The 24,047-nt window shown below is 47.3% G+C and overlaps 1 protein-coding gene across 25 annotated transcripts in view; it reads left to right on the top strand.

Moving 5' to 3' along the window:
* Positions 1-24,047, top strand: part of LOC129838505 (CUGBP Elav-like family member 2) — a 148,461-nt gene that overhangs the window by 68,398 nt on the left and 56,016 nt on the right. For all 25 annotated transcript variants that reach the window (XM_055905508.1, XM_055905531.1, XM_055905505.1 and 22 more), the window contains exon 3: positions 22,079-22,161. In XM_055905508.1, the coding sequence (XP_055761483.1) occupies positions 22,079-22,161 (83 nt within the window). The remainder of the gene's footprint in view (positions 1-22,078; positions 22,162-24,047) is intronic.

Below are 24,047 nucleotides of genomic sequence, written 5' to 3'. Positions count from 1 at the left end.
TTCAGTGTGTGACAGGTTAGTATGGTGGTGAACCTATAGGTTTTCAGTGTGTGACAGGTTAGTACAGTGGTGAACCTATAGGCCTTCAGTGTGTGACAGGTTAGTATGGTGGTGAACCTATAGGTTTTCAGTGTGTGACAGGTTAGTATGGTGGTGAACCTATAGGTTTTCAGTGTGTGACAGGTTAGTACAGTGGTGAACCTATAGGTCTTCAGTGTGTGACAGGTTAGTACAGTGGTGAACCTATAGGTCTTCAGTGTGTGACAGGTTAGTACAGTGGTGAACCTATAGGTCTTCAGTGTGTGACAGGTTAGTACAGTGGTGAACCTATAGAACTTCAGTGTGTGACAGGTTAGTACAGTGGTGAACCTATAGACCTTCAGTGTGTGACAGGTCAGTACAGTGGTGAACCTATAGACCTTCAGTGTGTGACAGGTCAGTACAGTGGTGAACCTATAGGTCTTCAGTGTGTGACAGGTTAGTACAGTGGTGAACCTATAGACCTTCAGTGTGTGACAGGTTAGTACAGTGGTGAACCTATAGGTCTTCAGTGTGTGACAGGTTAGTACAGTGGTGAACCTTTAGGCCTTCAGTGTGTGACAGGTTAGTACAGTGGCTAACCTATAGGCCTTCAGTGGTGAACCTATAGGTCTTCAGTGTGTGACAGGTTAGTACAGTGGTGAACCTATCGGTCTTCAGTGTGTGACAGGTTAGTACAGTGGTGAACCTATAGGCCTTCAGTGTGTGACAGGTTAGTACAGTGATGAACCTATAGGCCTTCAGTGTGTGACAGGTTAGTACAGTGGTGAACCTATAGACCTTCAGTGTGTGACAGGTTACAGTGGTGAACCTATAGGTCTTCAGTGTGTGACAGGTTAGTACAGTGGTGAACCTATAGGCCATCAGTGTGTGACAGGTTAGTACAGTGGTGAACCTATAGGTCTTCAGTGTGTGACAGGTTAGTACAGTGATGAACCTATAGACCTTCAGTGTGTGACAGGTTACAGTGGTGAACCTATAGGTCTTCAGTGTGTGACAGGTTAGTACAGTGGTGAACCTATAGGTCTTCAGTGGTGAACCTATAGGCCATCAGTGTGTGTGACAGGTTAGTACAGTGGTGAACCTATAGACCTTCAGTGTGTGACAGGTTAGTACAGTGGTGAACCTATAGGCCTTCAGTGTGTGTGTGACAGGTTAGTACAGTGGTGAACCTATAGGTCTTCAGTGTGTGACAGGTTAGTACAGTGGAGAACCTATAGGTCTTCAGTGTGTGACAGGTTAGTACAGTGGTGAACCTATAGGTCTTCAGTGTGTGACAGGTTAGTACAGTGGTGAACCTATAGGTATTCAGTGTGTGACAGGTACAGGTTAGTACAGTGGTGAACCTATAGGTCTTCAGTGTGTGACAGGTTAGTACAGTGGTGAACCTATAGGTCTTCAGTGTGTGACAGGTTAGTACAGTGGTGAACCTATAGGTCTTCAGTGTGTGACAGGTTAGTACAGTGGTGAACCTATAGGTCTTCAGTGTGTGACAGGTTAGTAAAGTGGTGAACCTATAGGTCTTCAGTGTGTGACACGTTAGTACAGTGGTGAACCTATAGGTCTTCAGTGTGTGACAGGTTAGTACAGTGGTGAACCTATAGGCCTTCAGTGTGTGACAGGTTAGTACAGTGGTGAACCTATAGACCTTCAGTGTGTGACAGGATAGTACAGTGGTGAACCTATAGGCCTTCAGTGTGTGACAGTGGTGAACCTATAGGCCATCAGTGTGTGACAGGTTAGTACAGTGGTGAACCTATAGACCTTCAGTGTGTGACAGGTTAGTACAGTGGTGAACCTATAGGTCTTCAGTGTGTGACAGGTTAGTACAGTGGTGAACCTATAGGTCTTCAGTGTGTGACAGGTTAGTACAGTGGTGAACCTATAGGTCTTCAGTGTGTGACAGGTTAGTACAGTGGTGAACATATAGGTCTTCAGTGTGTGACAGGTTAGTACAGTGGTGAACCTATAGGTCTTCAGTGTGTGACAGGTTAGTACAGTGGCGAACCTATAGGCCTTCAGTGTGTGACAGGTTAGTACAGTGGTGAACCTATAGGCCTTCAGTGTGTGACAGGTTAGTACAGTGGTGAACCTATAGGTCTTCAGTGTGTGACAGGTTAGTACAGTGGCGAACCTATAGGCCTTCAGTGTGTGACAGGTCAGTACAATGGTGAACCTATAGGTCTTCAGTGTGTGACAGGTTAGTACAGTGGTGAACCTATATGCCATCAGTGTGTAACAGGTTAGTACAGTGGTGAACCTGTAGGCCATCAGTGTGACAGGTTAGTACAGTGGTGAACCTATAGGTCTTCAGTGTGTGACAGGTTAGTACAGTGGTGAACCTATAGGTCTTCAGTGTGTGACAGGTTAGTACAGTGGTGAACCTATAGGTCTTCAGTGTGTGACAGGTTAGTACAGTGGTGAACCTATAGGCCATCAGTGTGTGACAGGTTACAGTGGTGAACCTATAGGTCTTCAGTGTGTGACAGGTCAGTACAGTGGTGAACCTATAGGTCTTCAGTGTGTGACAGGTTAGTACAGTGGTGAACCTATAGGTCTTCAGTGTGTGACAGGTTAGTACAGTGGTGAACCTATAGGCCTTCAGTGTGTGACAGGTTAGTATGGTGGTGAACCTATAGGTTTTCAGTGTGTGACAGGTTAGTACAGTGGTGAACCTATAGGCCTTCAGTGTGTGACAGGTTAGTATGGTGGTGAACCTATAGGTTTTCAGTGTGTGACAGGTTAGTAAGGTGGTGAACCTATAGGTTTTCAGTGTGTGACAGGTTAGTACAGTGGTGAACCTATAGGTCTTCAGTGTGTGACAGGTTAGTACAGTGGTGAACCTATAGGTCTTCAGTGTGTGACAGGTTAGTACAGTGGTGAACCTATAGGTCTTCAGTGTGTGACAGGTTAGTACAGTGGTGAACCTATAGAACTTCAGTGTGTGACAGGTTAGTACAGTGGTGAACCTATAGACCTTCAGTGTGTGACAGGTCAGTACAGTGGTGAACCTATAGACCTTCAGTGTGTGACAGGTCAGTACAGTGGTGAACCTATAGGTCTTCAGTGTGTGACAGGTTAGTACAGTGGTGAACCTATAGACCTTCAGTGTGTGACAGGTTAGTACAGTGGTGAACCTATAGGTCTTCAGTGTGTGACAGGTTAGTACAGTGGTGAACCTATAGGCCTTCAGTGTGTGACAGGTTAGTACAGTGGCTAACCTATAGGCCTTCAGTGGTGAACCTATAGGTCTTCAGTGTGTGACAGGTTAGTACAGTGGTGAACCTATCGGTCTTCAGTGTGTGACAGGTTAGTACAGTGGTGAACCTATAGGCCTTCAGTGTGTGACAGGTTAGTACAGTGATGAACCTATAGGCCTTCAGTGTGTGACAGGTTAGTACAGTGGTGAACCTATAGACCTTCAGTGTGTGACAGGTTACAGTGGTGAACCTATAGGTCTTCAGTGTGTGACAGGTTAGTACAGTGGTGAACCTATAGGCCATCAGTGTGTGACAGGTTAGTACAGTGGTGAACCTATAGGTCTTCAGTGTGTGACAGGTTAGTACAGTGATGAACCTATAGACCTTCAGTGTGTGACCGGTTACAGTGGTGAACCTATAGGTCTTCAGTGTGTGACAGGTTAGTACAGTGGTGAACCTATAGGTCTTCAGTGTGACAGGTTAGTACAGTGGTGAACCTATAGGTCTTCAGTGGTGAACCTATAGGCCATCAGTGTGTGTGACAGGTTAGTACAGTGGTGAACCTATAGGTCTTCAGTGGTGAACCTATAGGCCATCAGTGTGTGTGACAGGTTAGTACAGTGGTGAACCTATAGACCTTTGTGTGACAGGTTAGTACAGTGGTGAACCTATAGGCCTTCAGTGTGTGTGTGACAGGTTAGTACAGTGGTGAACCTATAGGTCTTCAGTGTGTGACAGGTTAGTACAGTGGAGAACCTATAGGTCTTCAGTGTGTGACAGGTTAGTACAGTGGTGAACCTATAGGTCTTCAGTGTGTGACAGGTTAGTACAGTGGTGAACCTATAGGTATTCAGTGTGTGACAGGTACAGGTTAGTACAGTGGTGAACCTATAGGTCTTCAGTGTGTGACAGGTTAGTACAGTGGTGAACCTATAGGTCTTCAGTGTGTGACAGGTTAGTACAGTGGTGAACCTATAGGTCTTCAGTGTGTGACAGGTTAGTACAGTGGTGAACCTATAGGTCTTCAGTGTGTGACAGGTTAGTACAGTGGTGAACCTATAGGTCTTCAGTGTGTGACAGGTTAGTACAGTGGTGAACCTATAGGTCTTCAGTGTGTGACAGGTTAGTACAGTGGTGAACCTATAGGCCTTCAGTGTGTGACAGGTTAGTACAGTGGTGAACCTATAGACCTTCAGTGTGTGACAGGATAGTACAGTGGTGAACCTATAGGCCTTCAGTGTGTGACAGTGGTGAACCTATAGGCCATCAGTGTGTGACAGGTTAGTACAGTGGTGAACCTATAGACCTTCAGTGTGTGACAGGTTAGTACAGTGGTGAACCTATAGGTCTTCAGTGTGTGACAGGTTAGTACAGTGGTGAACCTATAGGTCTTCAGTGTGTGACAGGTTAGTACAGTGGTGAACCTATAGGTCTTCAGTGTGTGACAGGTTAGTACAGTGGTGAACCTATAGGTCTTCAGTGTGTGACAGGTTAGTACAGTGGTGAACCTATAGGTCTTCAGTGTGTGACAGGTTAGTACAGTGGCGAACCTATAGGCCTTCAGTGTGTGACAGGTTAGTACAGTGGTGAACCTATAGGCCTTCAGTGTGTGACAGGTTAGTACAGTGGTGAACCTATAGGTCTTCAGTGTGTGACAGGTTAGTACAGTGGCGAACCTATAGGCCTTCAGTGTGTGACAGGTCAGTACAGTGGTGAACCTATAGGTCTTCAGTGTGTGACAGGTTAGTACAGTGGTGAACCTACATGCCATCAGTGTGTAACAGGTTAGTACAGTGGTGAACCTGTAGGCCATCAGTGTGACAGGTTAGTACAGTGGTGAACCTATAGGTCTTCAGTGTGTGACAGGTTAGTACAGTGGTGAACCTATAGGTCTTCAGTGTGTGACAGGTTAGTACAGTGGTGAACCTATAGGTCTTCAGTGTGTGACAGGTTAGTACAGTGGTGAACCTATAGGCCATCAGTGTGTGACAGGTTACAGTGGTGAACCTATAGGTCTTCAGTGTGTGACAGGTCAGTACAGTGGTGAACCTATAGGTCTTCAGTGTGTGACAGGTTAGTACAGTGGTGAACCTATAGACCTTCAGTGTGTGACAGGTCAGTACAGTGGTGAACCTATAGGTCTTCAGTGTGTGACAGGTTAGTACAGTGGTGAACCTATAGGCCTTCAGTGTGTGACAGGTTAGTATGGTGGTGAACCTATAGGTTTTCAGTGTGTGACAGGTTAGTACAGTGGTGAACCTATAGGCCTTCAGTGTGTGACAGGTTAGTATGGTGGTGAACCTATAGGTTTTCAGTGTGTGACAGGTTAGTATGGTGGTGAACCTATAGGTTTTCAGTGTGTGACAGGTTAGTACAGTGGTGAACCTATAGGTCTTCAGTGTGTGACAGGTTAGTACAGTGGTGAACCTATAGGTCTTCAGTGTGTGACAGGTTAGTACAGTGGTGAACCTATAGGTCTTCAGTGTGTGACAGGTTAGTACAGTGGTGAACCTATAGAACTTCAGTGTGTGACAGGTTAGTACAGTGGTGAACCTATAGACCTTCAGTGTGTGACAGGTCAGTACAGTGGTGAACCTATAGACCTTCAGTGTGTGACAGGTCAGTACAGTGGTGAACCTATAGGTCTTCAGTGTGTGACAGGTTAGTACAGTGGTGAACCTATAGACCTTCAGTGTGTGACAGGTTAGTACAGTGGTGAACCTATAGGTCTTCAGTGTGTGACAGGTTAGTACAGTGGTGAACCTATAGGCCTTCAGTGTGTGACAGGTTAGTACAGTGGCTAACCTATAGGCCTTCAGTGGTGAACCTATAGGTCTTCAGTGTGTGACAGGTTAGTACAGTGGTGAACCTATCGGTCTTCAGTGTGTGACAGGTTAGTACAGTGGTGAACCTATAGGTCTTCAGTGTGTGACAGGTTAGTACAGTGGTGAACCTATAGGTCTTCAGTGTGTGACAGGTTAGTACAGTGGTGAACCTATAGTCCTTCAGTGTGTGTGTGACAGGTTAGTACAGTGGTGAACCTATAGGTCTTCAGTGTGTGACAGGTTAGTACAGTGGTGAACCTATAGGTCTTCAGTGTGTGACAGGTTAGTACAGTGGTGAACCTATAGGTCTTCAGTGTGTGACAGGTTAGTACAGTGGTGAACCTATAGGCCTTCAGTGTGTGTGTGACAGGTTAGTACAGTGGTGAACCTATAGGTCTTCAGTGTGTGACAGGTTAGTACAGTGGTGAACCTATAGGCCTTCAGTGTGTGACAGGTTAGTACAGTGGTGATCCTATAGGTCTTCAGTGTGTGACAGGTCAGTACAGTGGTGAACCTATAGACCTTCAGTGTGTGACAGGTTAGTACAGTGGTGAACCTATAGGTCTTCAGTGTGTGACAGGTTAGTACATTGGTGAACCTATAGGCCTTCAGTGTGTGACAGGTTAGTACAGTGGTGAACCTATAGACCTTCAGTGTGTGACAGGTTAGTACAGTGGTGAACCTATAGGCCTTCAGTGTGTGACAGGTTAGTACAGTGGTGAACCTATAGGTCTTCAGTGTGTGACAGGTTAGTACAGTGGTGAACCTATAGGTCTTCAGTGTGTAACAGGTTAGTACAGTGGTGAACCTATAGGTCTTCAGTGTGTGACAGGTTAGTACAGTGGTGAACCTATAGGTCTTCAGTGTGTGACAGGTTAGTACAGTGGTGAACCTATAGAACTTCAGTGTGTGACAGGTTAGTACAGTGGTGAACCTATAGACCTTCAGTGTGTGACAGGTCAGTACAGTGGTGAACCTATAGACCTTCAGTGTGTGACAGGTCAGTACAGTGGTGAACCTATAGGTCTTCAGTGTGTGACAGGTTAGTACAGTGGTGAACCTATAGACCTTCAGTGTGTGACAGGTTAGTACAGTGGTGAACCTATAGGTCTTCAGTGTGTGACAGGTTAGTACAGTGGTGAACCTATAGGCCTTCAGTGTGTGACAGGTTAGTACAGTGGCTAACCTATAGGCCTTCAGTGGTGAACCTATAGGTCTTCAGTGTGTGACAGGTTAGTACAGTGGTGAACCTATCGGTCTTCAGTGTGTGACAGGTTAGTACAGTGGTGAACCTATAGGTCTTCAGTGTGTGACAGGTTAGTACAGTGGTGAACCTATAGGTCTTCAGTGTGTGACAGGTTAGTACAGTGGTGAACCTATAGTCCTTCAGTGTGTGTGTGACAGGTTAGTACAGTGGTGAACCTATAGGTCTTCAGTGTGTGACAGGTTAGTACAGTGGTGAACCTATAGGTCTTCAGTGTGTGACAGGTTAGTACAGTGGTGAACCTATAGGTCTTCAGTGTGTGACAGGTTAGTACAGTGGTGAACCTATAGGCCTTCAGTGTGTGTGTGACAGGTTAGTACAGTGGTGAACCTATAGGTCTTCAGTGTGTGACAGGTTAGTACAGTGGTGAACCTATAGGCCTTCAGTGTGTGACAGGTTAGTACAGTGGTGATCCTATAGGTCTTCAGTGTGTGACAGGTCAGTACAGTGGTGAACCTATAGACCTTCAGTGTGTGACAGGTTAGTACAGTGGTGAACCTATAGGTCTTCAGTGTGTGACAGGTTAGTACATTGGTGAACCTATAGGCCTTCAGTGTGTGACAGGTTAGTACAGTGGTGAACCTATAGACCTTCAGTGTGTGACAGGTTAGTACAGTGGTGAACCTATAGGCCTTCAGTGTGTGACAGGTTAGTACAGTGGTGAACCTATAGGTCTTCAGTGTGTGACAGGTTAGTACAGTGGTGAACCTATAGGTCTTCAGTGTGTAACAGGTTAGTACAGTGGTGAACCTATAGGTCTTCAGTGTGTAACAGGTTAGTACAGTGGTGAACCTATAGGCCTTCAGTGTGTGACAGGTTAGTACAGTGGTGAACCTATAGGTCTTCAGTGTGTGACAGGTTAGTACAGTGGTGAACCTATAGACCTTCAGTGTGTGACAGGTTAGTACAGTGGTGAACCTATAGACATTCAGTGTGTGACAGGTTAGTACAGTGGTGAACCTATAGGTCTTCAGTGTGTGACAGGTTAGTACAGTGGTGAACCTATAGGTCTTCAGTGTGACAGGTTAGTACAGTGGTGAACCTATAGGTCTTCAGTGGTGAACCTATAGGCCATCAGTGTGTGTGACAGGTTAGTACAGTGGTGAACCTATAGGTCTTCAGTGGTGAACCTATAGGCCATCAGTGTGTGTGACAGGTTAGTACAGTGGTGAACCTATAGACCTTTGTGTGACAGGTTAGTACAGTGGTGAACCTATAGGCCTTCAGTGTGTGTGTGACAGGTTAGTACAGTGGTGAACCTATAGGTCTTCAGTGTGTGACAGGTTAGTACAGTGGAGAACCTATAGGTCTTCAGTGTGTGACAGGTTAGTACAGTGGTGAACCTATAGGTCTTCAGTGTGTGACAGGTTAGTACAGTGGTGAACCTATAGGTATTCAGTGTGTGACAGGTACAGGTTAGTACAGTGGTGAACCTATAGGTCTTCAGTGTGTGACAGGTTAGTACAGTGGTGAACCTATAGGTCTTCAGTGTGTGACAGGTTAGTACAGTGGTGAACCTATAGGTCTTCAGTGTGTGACAGGTTAGTACAGTGGTGAACCTATAGGTCTTCAGTGTGTGACAGGTTAGTACAGTGGTGAACCTATAGGTCTTCAGTGTGTGACAGGTTAGTACAGTGGTGAACCTATAGGTCTTCAGTGTGTGACAGGTTAGTACAGTGGTGAACCTATAGGCCTTCAGTGTGTGACAGGTTAGTACAGTGGTGAACCTATAGACCTTCAGTGTGTGACAGGATAGTACAGTGGTGAACCTATAGGCCTTCAGTGTGTGACAGTGGTGAACCTATAGGCCATCAGTGTGTGACAGGTTAGTACAGTGGTGAACCTATAGACCTTCAGTGTGTGACAGGTTAGTACAGTGGTGAACCTATAGGTCTTCAGTGTGTGACAGGTTAGTACAGTGGTGAACCTATAGGTCTTCAGTGTGTGACAGGTTAGTACAGTGGTGAACCTATAGGTCTTCAGTGTGTGACAGGTTAGTACAGTGGTGAACCTATAGGTCTTCAGTGTGTGACAGGTTAGTACAGTGGTGAACCTATAGGTCTTCAGTGTGTGACAGGTTAGTACAGTGGCGAACCTATAGGCCTTCAGTGTGTGACAGGTTAGTACAGTGGTGAACCTATAGGCCTTCAGTGTGTGACAGGTTAGTACAGTGGTGAACCTATAGGTCTTCAGTGTGTGACAGGTTAGTACAGTGGCGAACCTATAGGCCTTCAGTGTGTGACAGGTCAGTACAGTGGTGAACCTATAGGTCTTCAGTGTGTGACAGGTTAGTACAGTGGTGAACCTATATGCCATCAGTGTGTAACAGGTTAGTACAGTGGTGAACCTGTAGGCCATCAGTGTGACAGGTTAGTACAGTGGTGAACCTATAGGTCTTCAGTGTGTGACAGGTTAGTACAGTGGTGAACCTATAGGTCTTCAGTGTGTGACAGGTTAGTACAGTGGTGAACCTATAGGTCTTCAGTGTGTGACAGGTTAGTACAGTGGTGAACCTATAGGCCATCAGTGTGTGACAGGTTACAGTGGTGAACCTATAGGTCTTCAGTGTGTGACAGGTCAGTACAGTGGTGAACCTATAGGTCTTCAGTGTGTGACAGGTTAGTACAGTGGTGAACCTATAGACCTTCAGTGTGTGACAGGTCAGTACAGTGGTGAACCTATAGGTCTTCAGTGTGTGACAGGTTAGTACAGTGGTGAACCTATAGGCCTTCAGTGTGTGACAGGTTAGTATGGTGGTGAACCTATAGGTTTTCAGTGTGTGACAGGTTAGTACAGTGGTGAACCTATAGGCCTTCAGTGTGTGACAGGTTAGTATGGTGGTGAACCTATAGGTTTTCAGTGTGTGACAGGTTAGTATGGTGGTGAACCTATAGGTTTTCAGTGTGTGACAGGTTAGTACAGTGGTGAACCTATAGGTCTTCAGTGTGTGACAGGTTAGTACAGTGGTGAACCTATAGGTCTTCAGTGTGTGACAGGTTAGTACAGTGGTGAACCTATAGGTCTTCAGTGTGTGACAGGTTAGTACAGTGGTGAACCTATAGAACTTCAGTGTGTGACAGGTTAGTACAGTGGTGAACCTATAGACCTTCAGTGTGTGACAGGTCAGTACAGTGGTGAACCTATAGACCTTCAGTGTGTGACAGGTCAGTACAGTGGTGAACCTATAGGTCTTCAGTGTGTGACAGGTTAGTACAGTGGTGAACCTATAGACCTTCAGTGTGTGACAGGTTAGTACAGTGGTGAACCTATAGGTCTTCAGTGTGTGAAGGGTTAGTACAGTGGTGAACCTATAGGCCTTCAGTGTGTGACAGGTTAGTACAGTGGCTAACCTATAGGCCTTCAGTGGTGAACCTATAGGTCTTCAGTGTGTGACAGGTTAGTACAGTGGTGAACCTATCGGTCTTCAGTGTGTGACAGGTTAGTACAGTGGTGAACCTATAGGTCTTCAGTGTGTGACAGGTTAGTACAGTGGTGAACCTATAGGTCTTCAGTGTGTGACAGGTTAGTACAGTGGTGAACCTATAGTCCTTCAGTGTGTGTGTGACAGGTTAGTACAGTGGTGAACCTATAGGTCTTCAGTGTGTGACAGGTTAGTACAGTGGTGAACCTATAGGTCTTCAGTGTGTGACAGGTTAGTACAGTGGTGAACCTATAGGTCTTCAGTGTGTGACAGGTTAGTACAGTGGTGAACCTATAGGCCTTCAGTGTGTGTGTGACAGGTTAGTACAGTGGTGAACCTATAGGTCTTCAGTGTGTGACAGGTTAGTACAGTGGTGAACCTATAGGCCTTCAGTGTGTGACAGGTTAGTACAGTGGTGATCCTATAGGTCTTCAGTGTGTGACAGGTCAGTACAGTGGTGAACCTATAGACCTTCAGTGTGTGACAGGTTAGTACAGTGGTGAACCTATAGGTCTTCAGTGTGTGACAGGTTAGTACATTGGTGAACCTATAGGCCTTCAGTGTGTGACAGGTTAGTACAGTGGTGAACCTATAGACCTTCAGTGTGTGACAGGTTAGTACAGTGGTGAACCTATAGGCCTTCAGTGTGTGACAGGTTAGTACAGTGGTGAACCTATAGGTCTTCAGTGTGTGACAGGTTAGTACAGTGGTGAACCTATAGGTCTTCAGTGTGTAACAGGTTAGTACAGTGGTGAACCTATAGGTCTTCAGTGTGTGACAGGTTAGTACAGTGGTGAACCTATAGGTCTTCAGTGTGTGACAGGTTAGTACAGTGGTGAACCTATAGAACTTCAGTGTGTGACAGGTTAGTACAGTGGTGAACCTATAGACCTTCAGTGTGTGACAGGTCAGTACAGTGGTGAACCTATAGACCTTCAGTGTGTGACAGGTCAGTACAGTGGTGAACCTATAGGTCTTCAGTGTGTGACAGGTTAGTACAGTGGTGAACCTATAGACCTTCAGTGTGTGACAGGTTAGTACAGTGGTGAACCTATAGGTCTTCAGTGTGTGACAGGTTAGTACAGTGGTGAACCTATAGGCCTTCAGTGTGTGACAGGTTAGTACAGTGGCTAACCTATAGGCCTTCAGTGGTGAACCTATAGGTCTTCAGTGTGTGACAGGTTAGTACAGTGGTGAACCTATCGGTCTTCAGTGTGTGACAGGTTAGTACAGTGGTGAACCTATAGGTCTTCAGTGTGTGACAGGTTAGTACAGTGGTGAACCTATAGGTCTTCAGTGTGTGACAGGTTAGTACAGTGGTGAACCTATAGTCCTTCAGTGTGTGTGTGACAGGTTAGTACAGTGGTGAACCTATAGGTCTTCAGTGTGTGACAGGTTAGTACAGTGGTGAACCTATAGGTCTTCAGTGTGTGACAGGTTAGTACAGTGGTGAACCTATAGGTCTTCAGTGTGTGACAGGTTAGTACAGTGGTGAACCTATAGGCCTTCAGTGTGTGTGTGACAGGTTAGTACAGTGGTGAACCTATAGGTCTTCAGTGTGTGACAGGTTAGTACAGTGGTGAACCTATAGGCCTTCAGTGTGTGACAGGTTAGTACAGTGGTGATCCTATAGGTCTTCAGTGTGTGACAGGTCAGTACAGTGGTGAACCTATAGACCTTCAGTGTGTGACAGGTTAGTACAGTGGTGAACCTATAGGTCTTCAGTGTGTGACAGGTTAGTACATTGGTGAACCTATAGGCCTTCAGTGTGTGACAGGTTAGTACAGTGGTGAACCTATAGACCTTCAGTGTGTGACAGGTTAGTACAGTGGTGAACCTATAGGCCTTCAGTGTGTGACAGGTTAGTACAGTGGTGAACCTATAGGTCTTCAGTGTGTGACAGGTTAGTACAGTGGTGAACCTATAGGTCTTCAGTGTGTAACAGGTTAGTACAGTGGTGAACCTATAGGTCTTCAGTGTGTAACAGGTTAGTACAGTGGTGAACCTATAGGCCTTCAGTGTGTGACAGGTTAGTACAGTGGTGAACCTATAGGTCTTCAGTGTGTGACAGGTTAGTACAGTGGTGAACCTATAGACCTTCAGTGTGTGACAGGTTAGTACAGTGGTGAACCTATAGACATTCAGTGTGTGACAGGTTAGTACAGTGGTGAACCTATAGGTCTTCAGTGTGTGACAGGTTAGTACAGTGGTGAACCTATAGGCCTTCAGTGTGTGACAGGTTAGTACAGTGGTGAACCTATAGGCCTTCAGTGTGTGACAGGTTAGTACAGTGGTGAACCTATAGGCCTTCAGTGTGTGACAGGTTAGTACAGTGGTGAACCTATAGGCCTTCAGTGTGTGACAGGTTAGTACAATGGTGAACCTATAGGCCTTCAGTGTGTGACAGGTTAGTACAGTGGTGAACCTATAGGCCTTCAGTGTGTGACAGGTTAGTACAGTGGTGAACCTATAGGTCTTCAGTGTGTGACAGGTTAGTACAGTGGTGAACCTATAGGCCTTCAGTGTGTGACAGGTTAGTACAGTGGTGAACCTATAGGTCTTCAGTGTGTGACAGGTTAGTACAGTGGTGAACCTATAGGCCTTCAGTGTGTGACAGGTTAGTACAGTGGTGAACCTATAGGTCTTCAGTGTGTGACAGGTCAGTACAGTGGTGAACCTATAGGTCTTCAGTGTGTGACAGGTTAGTACAGTGGTGAACCTATAGGTCTTCAGTGTGTGACAGGTTAGTACAGTGGTGAACCTATAGGTCTTCAGTGTGTGACAGGTTAGTACAGTGGTGAACCTATAGGTCTTCAGTGTGTGACAGGTTAGTACAGTGGTGAACCTATAGGCCTTCAGTGTGTGACAGGTTAGTACAGTGGTGAACCTATAGGCCTTCAGTGTGTGTGTGACAGGTTAGTACAGTGGTGAACCTATAGGTCTTCAGTGTGTGACAGGTCAGTACAGTGGTGAACCTATAGGTCTTCAGTGTGTGACAGGTCAGTACAGTGGTGAACCTATAGGCCTTCAGTGTGTGACAGGTTAGTGATTCTGAAAGGAGATCAACCGTAATACCAGCGCGCTCATGTAGAGTGCACTTTTAGTAAAACACAACTGGCCGGTGTTGTAGGGGAGGCTATGCACGGGTATAAACCGCACTTTTTTTCAGTGGGAATTGCGTATACTCACTTCTTAATCCCTACTGATGCATATCAAAGTAGTGTAGTGGAGGTATACGACTTATCAGTTACGTAGTACAATAGAGAAATCATATGCATAAAGTAGCCTAGACAATCGTAAAGCACGTGAAATATACAGTATTCTTGTGTGCCGTGCACATAGCCTAGTTTCAGTGGAATATCATGTGCAGGCAGGAAGTGTGCAGCTCAACGTGTTTTGGCATGGAGCAGCTCACAGAAGAATGACATCGGTAGCGGGTAGGGTAGGTAAGACATTTAAATGTATGGTGTCTACCAGTAAATGCTAACTAAGGCAACAATGGGTATGTAAACTATTGAAAAAGTTAAGTCTGAAGTGTTGGTTAGTAGGCTATTTGTGATGCACCATTGTCAACATGCGCTGTTTGCATCAGGGGCGTAGACATGGATGGGCCTGGGTGGACAGAGGCCCACCCAATGGGGAGCCAGGCCCTGACAGGCCCACCCAATCAGATTGATGTAGTTTAAGCATTGTTGTGGACTTACAACATCACATTTTAATATATTTTTCTATTTAAACATGTTTTGATTTTGAGAGTGAAAATCTGTCAAATCTGTAGGAAAACTCATAAAAACAGAGGGAAACGGGATGCCTTTCCTTTGCTGGGCTGCATCACTACACCACTGCATAGGGCCGATGGAAAGACAGCAGTCACACAGCATGATGTTAAAGCACCACTACACCACTGCATAGGGCCGATGGAAAGACAGCAGTCACACAGCATGATGTTAAAGCACCACTACACCACTGCATAGGGTCGATGGAGAGACAGCAGTCACACAGCAGGATGTTAAAGCACCACTACACCACTGCATAGGGTCGATGGAAAGACAGCAGTCACACAGCATGATGTTAAAGCACCACTGCATAGGGCCGATGGAAAGACAGCAGTCACACAACATGATGTTAAAGCACCACTACACCACTGCATAGGGTCGATGGAAAGACAGCAGTCACACAGCATGATGTTAAATCACCACTACACCACTGCATAGGGCTGATGGAAAGACAGCAGTCACACAGAATGATGTTAAAGCACCACTACACCACTGCATAGGGCCGATGGAAAGACAGCAGTCACACAGCATGATGTTAAAGCACCACTACACCACTGCATAGGGCCGATGGAAAGACAGCAGTCACACAGCATGATGTTAAAGCACCACTACACCACTATATAGGGTCGATGGGAAGACAGCAGTCACACAGCATGATGTTAAAGCATCACTACACCACTGCATAGGGCCGATGGAAAGACAGCAGTCACACAGCATGATGTTAAAGCACCACTACACCACTGCATAGGGCCGATGGAAAGACAGCAGTCACACAGCATGATGTTAAAGCACCACTACACCACTATATAGGGTCGATGGGAAGACAGCAGTCACACAGCATGATGTTAAAGCATCACTACACCACTGCATAGGGCCGATGGAAAGACAGCAGTCACACAGCATGATGTTAAAGCACCACTACACCACTGGAAAGGGCCGCTGGAAAGACAGCAGTCACACAGCATGATGTTAAAGCACCACTACACCACTGCATAGGGTCGATGGAAAGACAGCAGTCACACAGCATGATGTTAAAGCACCACTACACCACTGCATAGGGCCGATGGAAAGACAGCAGTCACACAGCATGATGTTAAAGCACCACTACATAGGGTCGATGGAAAGACAGCAGTCACACAGCATGATGTTAAAGCACCACTACACCACTGCATAGGGTCGATGGAAAGACAGCAGTCACACAGCAGGATGTTAAAGCACCACTACACCACTGCATAGGGTCGATGGAAAGACAGCAGTCACACAGCATGATGTTAAAGCACCACTGCATAGGGCCGATGGAAAGACAGCAGTCACACAGCATGATATTAAAGCACCACTACACCACTACATAGGGTCGATGGGAAGACAGCAGTCACACAGCATGATGTTAAAGCACCACTACACCACTGCATAGGGTCGATGGAAAGACAGCAGTCACACAGCATGATGTTAAATCACCACTACACCACTGCATAGGGCTGATGGAAAGACAGCAGTCACACAGAATGATGTTAAAGCACCACTACACCACTGCATAGGGCCGATGGAAAGACAGCAGTCACACAGCATGATGTTAAAGCACCACTACACCACTGCATAGGGCCGATGGAAAGACAGCAGTCACACAGCATGATGTTAAAGCATCACTACACCACTGCATAGGGCCGATGGAAAGACAGCAGTCACACAGCATGATGTTAAAGCACCACTACATAGGGTCGATGGAAAGACAGCAGTCACACAGCATGATGTTAAAGCACCACTATATAGGGTCGATGGAAAGACAGCAGTCACACAGCATGATGTTAAAGCACCACTACACCACTGCATAGGGTCGATGGAGAGACAGCAGTCACACAGCATGATGTTAAAGCACCACTACACCACTGCATAGGGTCGATGGAGAGACAGCAGTCACACAGCAGGATGTTAAAGCACCACTACACCACTGCATAGGGCTGATGGAAAGACAGCAGTCACACAGCATGATATTAAAGCACCACTACACCACTGCATAGGGTCGATGGAAAGACAGCAGTCACACAGCATGATGTTAAAGCACCACTGCATAGGGCCGATGGAAAGACAGCAGTCACACAGCATGATATTAAAGCACCACTACACCACTACATAGGGTCGATGGGAAGACAGCAGTCACACAGCATGATGTTAAAGCACCACTACACCACTGGATAGGGTCGATGGAGAGACAGAAGTCACACAGCATGATGTTAAAGGAGAAGCAGTCCATAAACCAGTAGGTCCCATTCATAAGAAGACAAAAACAAAACATTTAGCATTTCCCAATTGACTATTGCTTCCCATTGCAAAAAAACATTTCACGTTTAGCACACAAAGTAACCGGGGACCTAAAGTTTAAAGTGGAACTGACAGAGTTGTAACTACTTTGCAGATATGTAACGAGCAGAAAATCATAATATCAGTCAAAAATATCAAATTCCCAGTTTATGCTACAAAACCCTCTTTATAAGAGGTTTTACAAATAGACTATTTAACTCAACGTTCCATGACAGAGTAAGGCATTGTTGGCAGAATAGATGGATGCAGTTCAATGCATGATTCATATCATTCACCAATACATGTCTTGGTAGTCCAAAACATATTGCTATCAGGTTGTAAATCACAGCTGGCCTGGTACATTGTTTGCTGCCTCCATTCGGGATTTCAGTTTCAATATTCTGGACAAAAAATGGACGAATGTAACTAAGGCTGGGAATGTCAATACAATCAAACTAGCAAGGGCAATGATCACAAGGCAGTTATAACGTGGCTAGTAGGCTAGAGTATCTATTTATGTACTGTAGCAAGCTAAAAACACGGAGCCTAACGTTAGCTGGATAGATAGCAAGCTAGCTGCTAGGAGGATGTCATGTCATCCCATTAGAGGAGTGGGTGAGCAACTGACTCTTTCCCCTCATATCGTTTTTCAGTGGCTGTACACAGCTAGAGATGCAGGTGTCATTTGGTTAGCTAGCAAGAACAACTCCAGTTAGCATATATCTTGCATTCACAAATTCACTCTGGCTATCTGGGCTCCCAAGTGGGGCAGTGCATCTCCGTGCTAGAGGCGTCAAACAAATGTAACAGGACTCCTGTGGTATTTACATATTTGCAGAAATCCATTCAGGTGTATTTTGTGGCATTTGGTGAATGCGTTCTAATGATCTAAAGTCACGCTGTTGCTACTTCCTGTAAAAACACAGTCCAGTTCAGTGTGAATGATGGCAGGTCCTACTGACTGTAAACACACGGTCCAGTTCAAAGTGAATGATGGAAGGTCCTACTGCCTGTAAACACACAGTCCAGTTCAAAGTGAATGATGGCAGGTCCTACTGACTGTAAACACACAGTCCAGTTCAAAGTGAATGATGGCAGGTCCTACTGACTGTAAACACACAGTCCAGTTCAGTGTGAATGATGGAAGGTCCTACTGACTGTAAACACACAGTCCAGTTCTTCCGCTCTCGGTCTTGAATCGGTCTCGCCCCTCCTCCTCTCTCGTCTTGAATCGGTATAGCCCCTCATCCTCTCTCGGTCTTGACTCGGTCTCGCCCCTCTTCCTCTCTCGGTCTTGACTCGGTCTCGCTCCTCTTCCGCTCTCGGTCTTGAATCGGTCTCGCCCCTCCTCCTCTCTCGGTCTTGAATCGGTCTCGCCCTTCCTCCTCTCTCGGTCTTGACTCGGTCTCGCCCCTCCTCCTCTCTCGGTCTTGACTCGGTCTCGCCCCTCTTTCGCTCTCGGTCTTGAATCGGTCTCGCCCCTCCTCCTCTCTCGGTCTTGAATCGGTCTCGCCCTTCCTCCTCTCTCGGTCTTGACTCGGTCTCGCCCCTGCTCCTCTCTCGGTCTTGACTCGGTCTCACCCTCTTCCGCTCTCGGTCTTGAATCGGTCTCGCCCCTCCTCCTCTCTCGGTCTTGACTCGGTCTCGCCCCTCCTCCTCTCTCGGTCTTGACTTGGTCTCGCCCCTCCTCTCTCGGTCTTGACTCGGTCTCGCCCCTCTTCCGCTCTCGGTCTTGAATCGGTCTCGCCCCTCTTCCGCTCTCGGTCTTGAATCGGTCTCGCCCCTCCTCCTCTCTCGGTCTTGAATCGGTCTCGCCCTTCTCCTCTCTCGGTCTTGACTCGGTCTCACCCCTCTTCCGCTCTCGGTCTTGACTCGGTCTCGCCCCTCCTCTGCTCTCGGTCTTGACTCGGTCTTGCCCCTCCTCTCTCGGTCTTGACTCGGTCTCGCCCCTCTTCCGCTCTCGGTCTTGAATCGGTCTCGCCCCTCCTCTCTCGGTCTTGAATCGGTCTCGCCCCTCCTCTCTCGGTCTTGACTCAGTCTCGCCCCTCCTCCTCTCTCGGTCTTGAATCGGTCTCGCCTCTCCTCCGGTCTTGGTTTTAACTTGGTCTCTCACCTCCTCCGCTCTCGGTCTTGACTCGGTCTCGCCCCTCCTCCGCTCTTGGTCTTGACTCAGTCTCGCCCTCCTCCGGTCTTGGTCTTGACTCAGTCTCGCCCCTCCTCTGGTCTTGGTCTTGACTCAGTCTCGCCCCTCCTCTGGTCTTGGTCTTGACTCAGTCTCGCCCCTCCTCCAGTCTTGGTCTTTACTCAGTCTCGCCCTCCTCCGGTCTTGGTCTTGACTCGGTCTCGCCCCTCCTCCGGTCTTGGTCTTGTCTCGGTCTTGACTCAGTCTCGCCCTCCTCCGGTCTTGGTCTTGACAGTCTCGCCCCTCCTCCGGTCTTGGTCTTGACTCAGTCTCGCCCCTCCTCCGGTCTTAATCTTGACTCAGTCTCGCCCCTACTCTGGTCTTGGTCTTGACTCAGTCTCGCCCTCCTCCGGTCTTGGTCTTGACTCGGTCTCGCCCCTCCTCCGGTCTTGGTCTTGTCTCGGTCTTGACTCAGTCTCGCCCTCCTCCGGTCTTGGTCTTGACTCAGTCTCGCCCTCCTCCGGTCTTAATCTTGACTCAGTCTCGCCCCTCCTCTGGTCTTGGTCTTGACTCAGTCTCGCCCCTCCTCTGGTCTTGGTCTTGACTCAGTCTCGCCCCTCCTCCAGTCTTGGTCTTGACTCAGTCTCGCCCTCCTCCGGTCTTGGTCTTGACTCGGTCTCGCCCCTCCTCCGGTCTTGGTCTTGTCTCGGTCTTGACTCAGTTTCGCCCTCCTCCGGTCTTGGTCTTGACAGTCTCGCCCCTCCTCCGGTCTTGGTCTTGACTCAGTCTCGCCCCTCCTCCGGTCTTAATCTTGACTCAGTCTCGCCCCTCCTCTGGTCTTGGTCTTGACTCAGTCTCGCCCTCCTCCGGTCTTGGTCTTGACTCGGTCTCGCCCCTCCTCCGGTCTTGGTCTTGTCTCGGTCTTGACTCAGTCTCGCCCTCCTCCGGTCTTGGTCTTGACTCAGTCTCGCCCTCCTCCGGTCTTGGTCTTGACTCGGTCTTGACTCAGTCTCTCCCCTAACCCGGTCTCGGTCTTGACTCAGTCTCTCCCCTAACCCGGTCTCGGTCTTGACTCAGTCTCTCCCCTAACCCGGTCTCGGTCTTGAATCGGTCTTGACTCAGTCTCTCCCCTAACCCGGTCTCGGTCTTGAATCGGTCTTGACTCAGTCTCTCCCCTAACCCGGTCTCGGTCTTGAATCGGTCTGGCTTTAGGTGGTCTCGAACACAGCAGTGAGTACATTACTGAGTACATTACATTACATTAGTTTTGTGCATGTGTTTTGCATGAGCCCAATTCTGATCTTTTTTTCACAAATTGTTCTTTTGACCAATCACATACGCACCGAAAAAGACCTGATGTGAAAAAGATCTGATGTGAAGAGACCTGCTGTGATTGGTCAAAAGACCAATTAGTGGAAAAATTGGTCTGCTTGTCTAAATGCAGCCTTATTGTGTGAGAACTATGCTCTGCTCTTTGATCCTCTTCCTGACAGCACACCAACAGGGACAGCCAACCACACGCCACATCACTAGCCCTCACAGGCCCTACCCTATGGGGATCACAATACACACCACTACTGTTACACTTACCATCCCATACACAGGCCCTGCGCTATGAGAATCACAATACACACCACTACTACTACACTTACCATCCCATACACAGGCCCTACGCTATGGGGATCACAATACACACCACTACTGTTACACTTACCATCCCATACACAGGCCCTACGCTATGGGGATCACAATACACACCACTACTGTTACACTTACCATCCCATACACAGGCCCTACGCTATGGGGATCACAATACACACCACTACTACTACACTTACCATCCCATACACAGGCCCTACGCTATGGGGATCACAATACACACCACTACTGTTACACTTACCATCCCATACACAGGCCCTACGCTATGGGGATCACAATACACACCACTACTACTACACTTACCATCCCATACACAGGCCCTACCCTATGGGGATCACAATAGGCCTATGCTAGGCTAAGACCCTAATGCTAACGCTGATACAACACTAATGCTAGGGATTCACAATACACACCAATAGCACGCTAACCCCCCATACCTATGATAACACAATAAGAGCTAAATAGGCTGTGTGCTTTGGGAACGACAATACACATATATTGCCAGACTCTGGGCTAACCCTTCCATACAGCCTCTACGCTATGGGAATGACAACAGTGCTAATACGAAGCTCAAACCTGTCCATACATATGGGCATCACAACACACAGCTAATGCGAGGCTAACCCCTCCCATAAACAGGCTATACGCTATGGGAATTATAATATAGACTACTACTGTTACACTAAGCTCGAACCTGCCCATACCCAAGCCCTACTTCATGCTAGGCCAAGACCTTAACCATCCCAAACACAGACAACACCATATGAAAACACCTTTCCAATGGAATGGAATCATCAACCCCTCTGCAAAGCAAGCTCCAATGCATACTACCGATTCCTCTCAGAGGGTGTAGGGTTAAAAATACATGGTACCTGTGCAACATAACGGAAGTGAGATGGATGGACAGCAGGACTAGTCATTCACACACGTCTCAGAAAATGAAGAATTGAAAACTGTAAATGTGTGTGAAGGAGTGATTCTACAAGACTCAGCAGTTCCTCTGCTCCTCACACTGCTGACTGTGGCTTAATGGTCTACAGCTGGGCTGTCTGCTACCTACACTGGAGATTACTATTTTATTTATAATGACTTTCATTCTCTCTCTCTCTCTCGCTCTCCCTCTCTCTCTCCCTGTCTCTCTCTCTCTCCCTCTCTCTCTCCCTGTCTCTCTCCTTCCTTTCTCTGTTGTTCTCTCTCCCTGTCTCTCTGACTGGCTCCTGTTTCTCCATCTCTCTCTCCTTCTCTCTATCTTTGATGTGTCTCTGTCATTCTGAAGTAATGTCACTCAAGTCATGAATAGTGAATTGTTTTAAAATCGCGAATGTTTTCTGCATTTAAATGCTAAGCTGGTTTCTCCTTGAGCCTACTTTTGGCAGATGACGTAAAACTGTATGAATTAATTAAGAACACTTTTTTGGTTACTTAACATGTTCTCTCTGTCTCTCTTTCTCTCTCTCCCCCTCTTTTCTCCCAGGGTGCTGTTTTGTCACGTTTTACACACGGAAAGCTGCTCTTGAAGCCCAGAATGCACTGCATAACATAAAGACCTTAACAGGGGTGAGTGTGTGTTCTCATTTCTCCTTGGCCCACGCTGCCCTGCTGTCACGCAGTGTCAGTGATTACCAGGGGATATCTCCCATTACTGTCACGTCACACACTGTGGCTGTCTGTATTGTGTGTGTGTGTGTGTGTGTGTGTGTGTGTGTGTGTGTGTGTGTGTGTGTGTGTGTGTGTGTGTGTGTGTGTGTGTGTGTGTGTGTGTGTGTGTGTGTGTGTGTGTGTGTGTGTGTGTGTGTGTGTGTGGTGTGTGTGTAGGCCTTTACTGTGTCACTAACTGCATTTAGATGCTTATTTGTGTCTGACTACATTATATATTCTGTGTGTGAATATATTTCAGTGTGTGTGTGTGTGTGTGTGTGTGTGTGTGTGTGTGTGTGTGTGTGTGTGTGTGTGTGTGCGTGCGCTGTAGGGTCCTTTCCTATACAAGACTCCTGCTGCTGTCCTCTGTCCCTGTGTGTGTATTAAACACAGTGGAGTGATAGAAGAGCAATAGGATTGTGTCTCTTGTCCCCTCCCAGGTTCTGGAAGTCTCTAGCTGCTCCTCTGGGTTTAACAGGCCCTTGGACCATGGTTACTCCTGCTTGGGGTGTTGGCAGGCTGCAGCCTTGGCGGTTCTGAGGCTCTGGAAGCATATTAATTAGAGGGAAGGGACGCCTGTACACTGTATTTCCTCTGTTGGTTAGTGGATGGACCTATTGGGTTAGAGAGAGTGGATATGAGGGTGGATATGAGGGTGGATATGAGGGTGGAGGGTGGATATGATACGTCACATGCTCTAAACATTCTAGGATTAGGGGAACGTGAAATTACCGCCCTCCCTCATTTCCTCTGTCCCTCTACCAACTCCTCCTCCCTCTGTCCCTCTACCAACTCCTCCTCCCTCTGTCCCTCTACCAACTCCTCCTCCCTCTGTCCCTCTACCAACTCCTCCTCCCTCTGTCCCTCTACCAACTCCTCTTCCCTCTGTCCCTCTACCAACTCCTCCTCCCTCTGTCCCTCTACCAACTCCTCCTCCCTCTGTCCCTCTACCAACTCCTCCTCCCTCTGTCCCTCTGCCAACTCCTCCTCCCTCTGTCCCTCTACCAACTCCTCCTCCCTCTGTCCCTCTACCAACTCCTCCTCCCTCTGTCCCTCTACCAACTCCTCCTCCCTCTGTCCCTCTACCAACTCCTCCTCCCTCTGTCCCTCTACCAACTCCTCTTCCCTCTGTCCCTCCTTTCCCCAGGCAGGTAACACTCTAAAACGAACACACACAGGGCTGAATCAATAGCACCATAATCAAATCCATTTGAGCGGTTTTGGGAGGTGATGATTAACTCATTTAAAATGGCCTCCTCTGAGATCTCACTGGCAATGCAGCACTGCAGGCAGGTTTAAATCTGACTTTAATAAAGTACTGACTGACCTTCCTCTGGGAGGAGGGAGGGATGTCGTGGGAGAGAGAGTCCATAAATGCTTTAACGTTGAGTGGAGGTAGAGCGGTGGACAGAGAGAGCAATGGACAGAGAGATGAGCTAAGGAGAGGACGGAGTGATGAGGAAAGGATAGAGGGAGAGCACAGTTCGCTTTAGGGCAAGGCAATAAACAAGTTCAGCTACAAAACAATAGGTGCTTATTAGCTCTCTGTCTCTCCCTCTCTTGTAAAAGGCAGTGGAACAATGTTTACATTGGCTCTCTGTCTCTCCCTCGTTCATTCTTGCGCTCTAAACTGTAGGCCCTGACAGGGTGAGATCCAATCACAATCACAGCAGTTGGACGGCGGCCATATTGGACGAGAGCGGTTGGCAAAGCTGAACGGTGGCCATATTGATTTAGGGCACACACAGGAACAGTTGAATGGCTGCCATGTTTGAGTAGGGCGTTGAGTGTGAATAGTCTGGAGA

The sequence above is a fragment of the Salvelinus fontinalis genome, chromosome 39 (assembly GCF_029448725.1).
Source record: "Salvelinus fontinalis isolate EN_2023a chromosome 39, ASM2944872v1, whole genome shotgun sequence".
NCBI lineage: Eukaryota > Metazoa > Chordata > Actinopteri > Salmoniformes > Salmonidae > Salvelinus > Salvelinus fontinalis.
The sequence above is the reverse complement of the archived record's forward strand: the minus strand, read 5'-3'. Positions and strand labels throughout refer to the sequence as shown.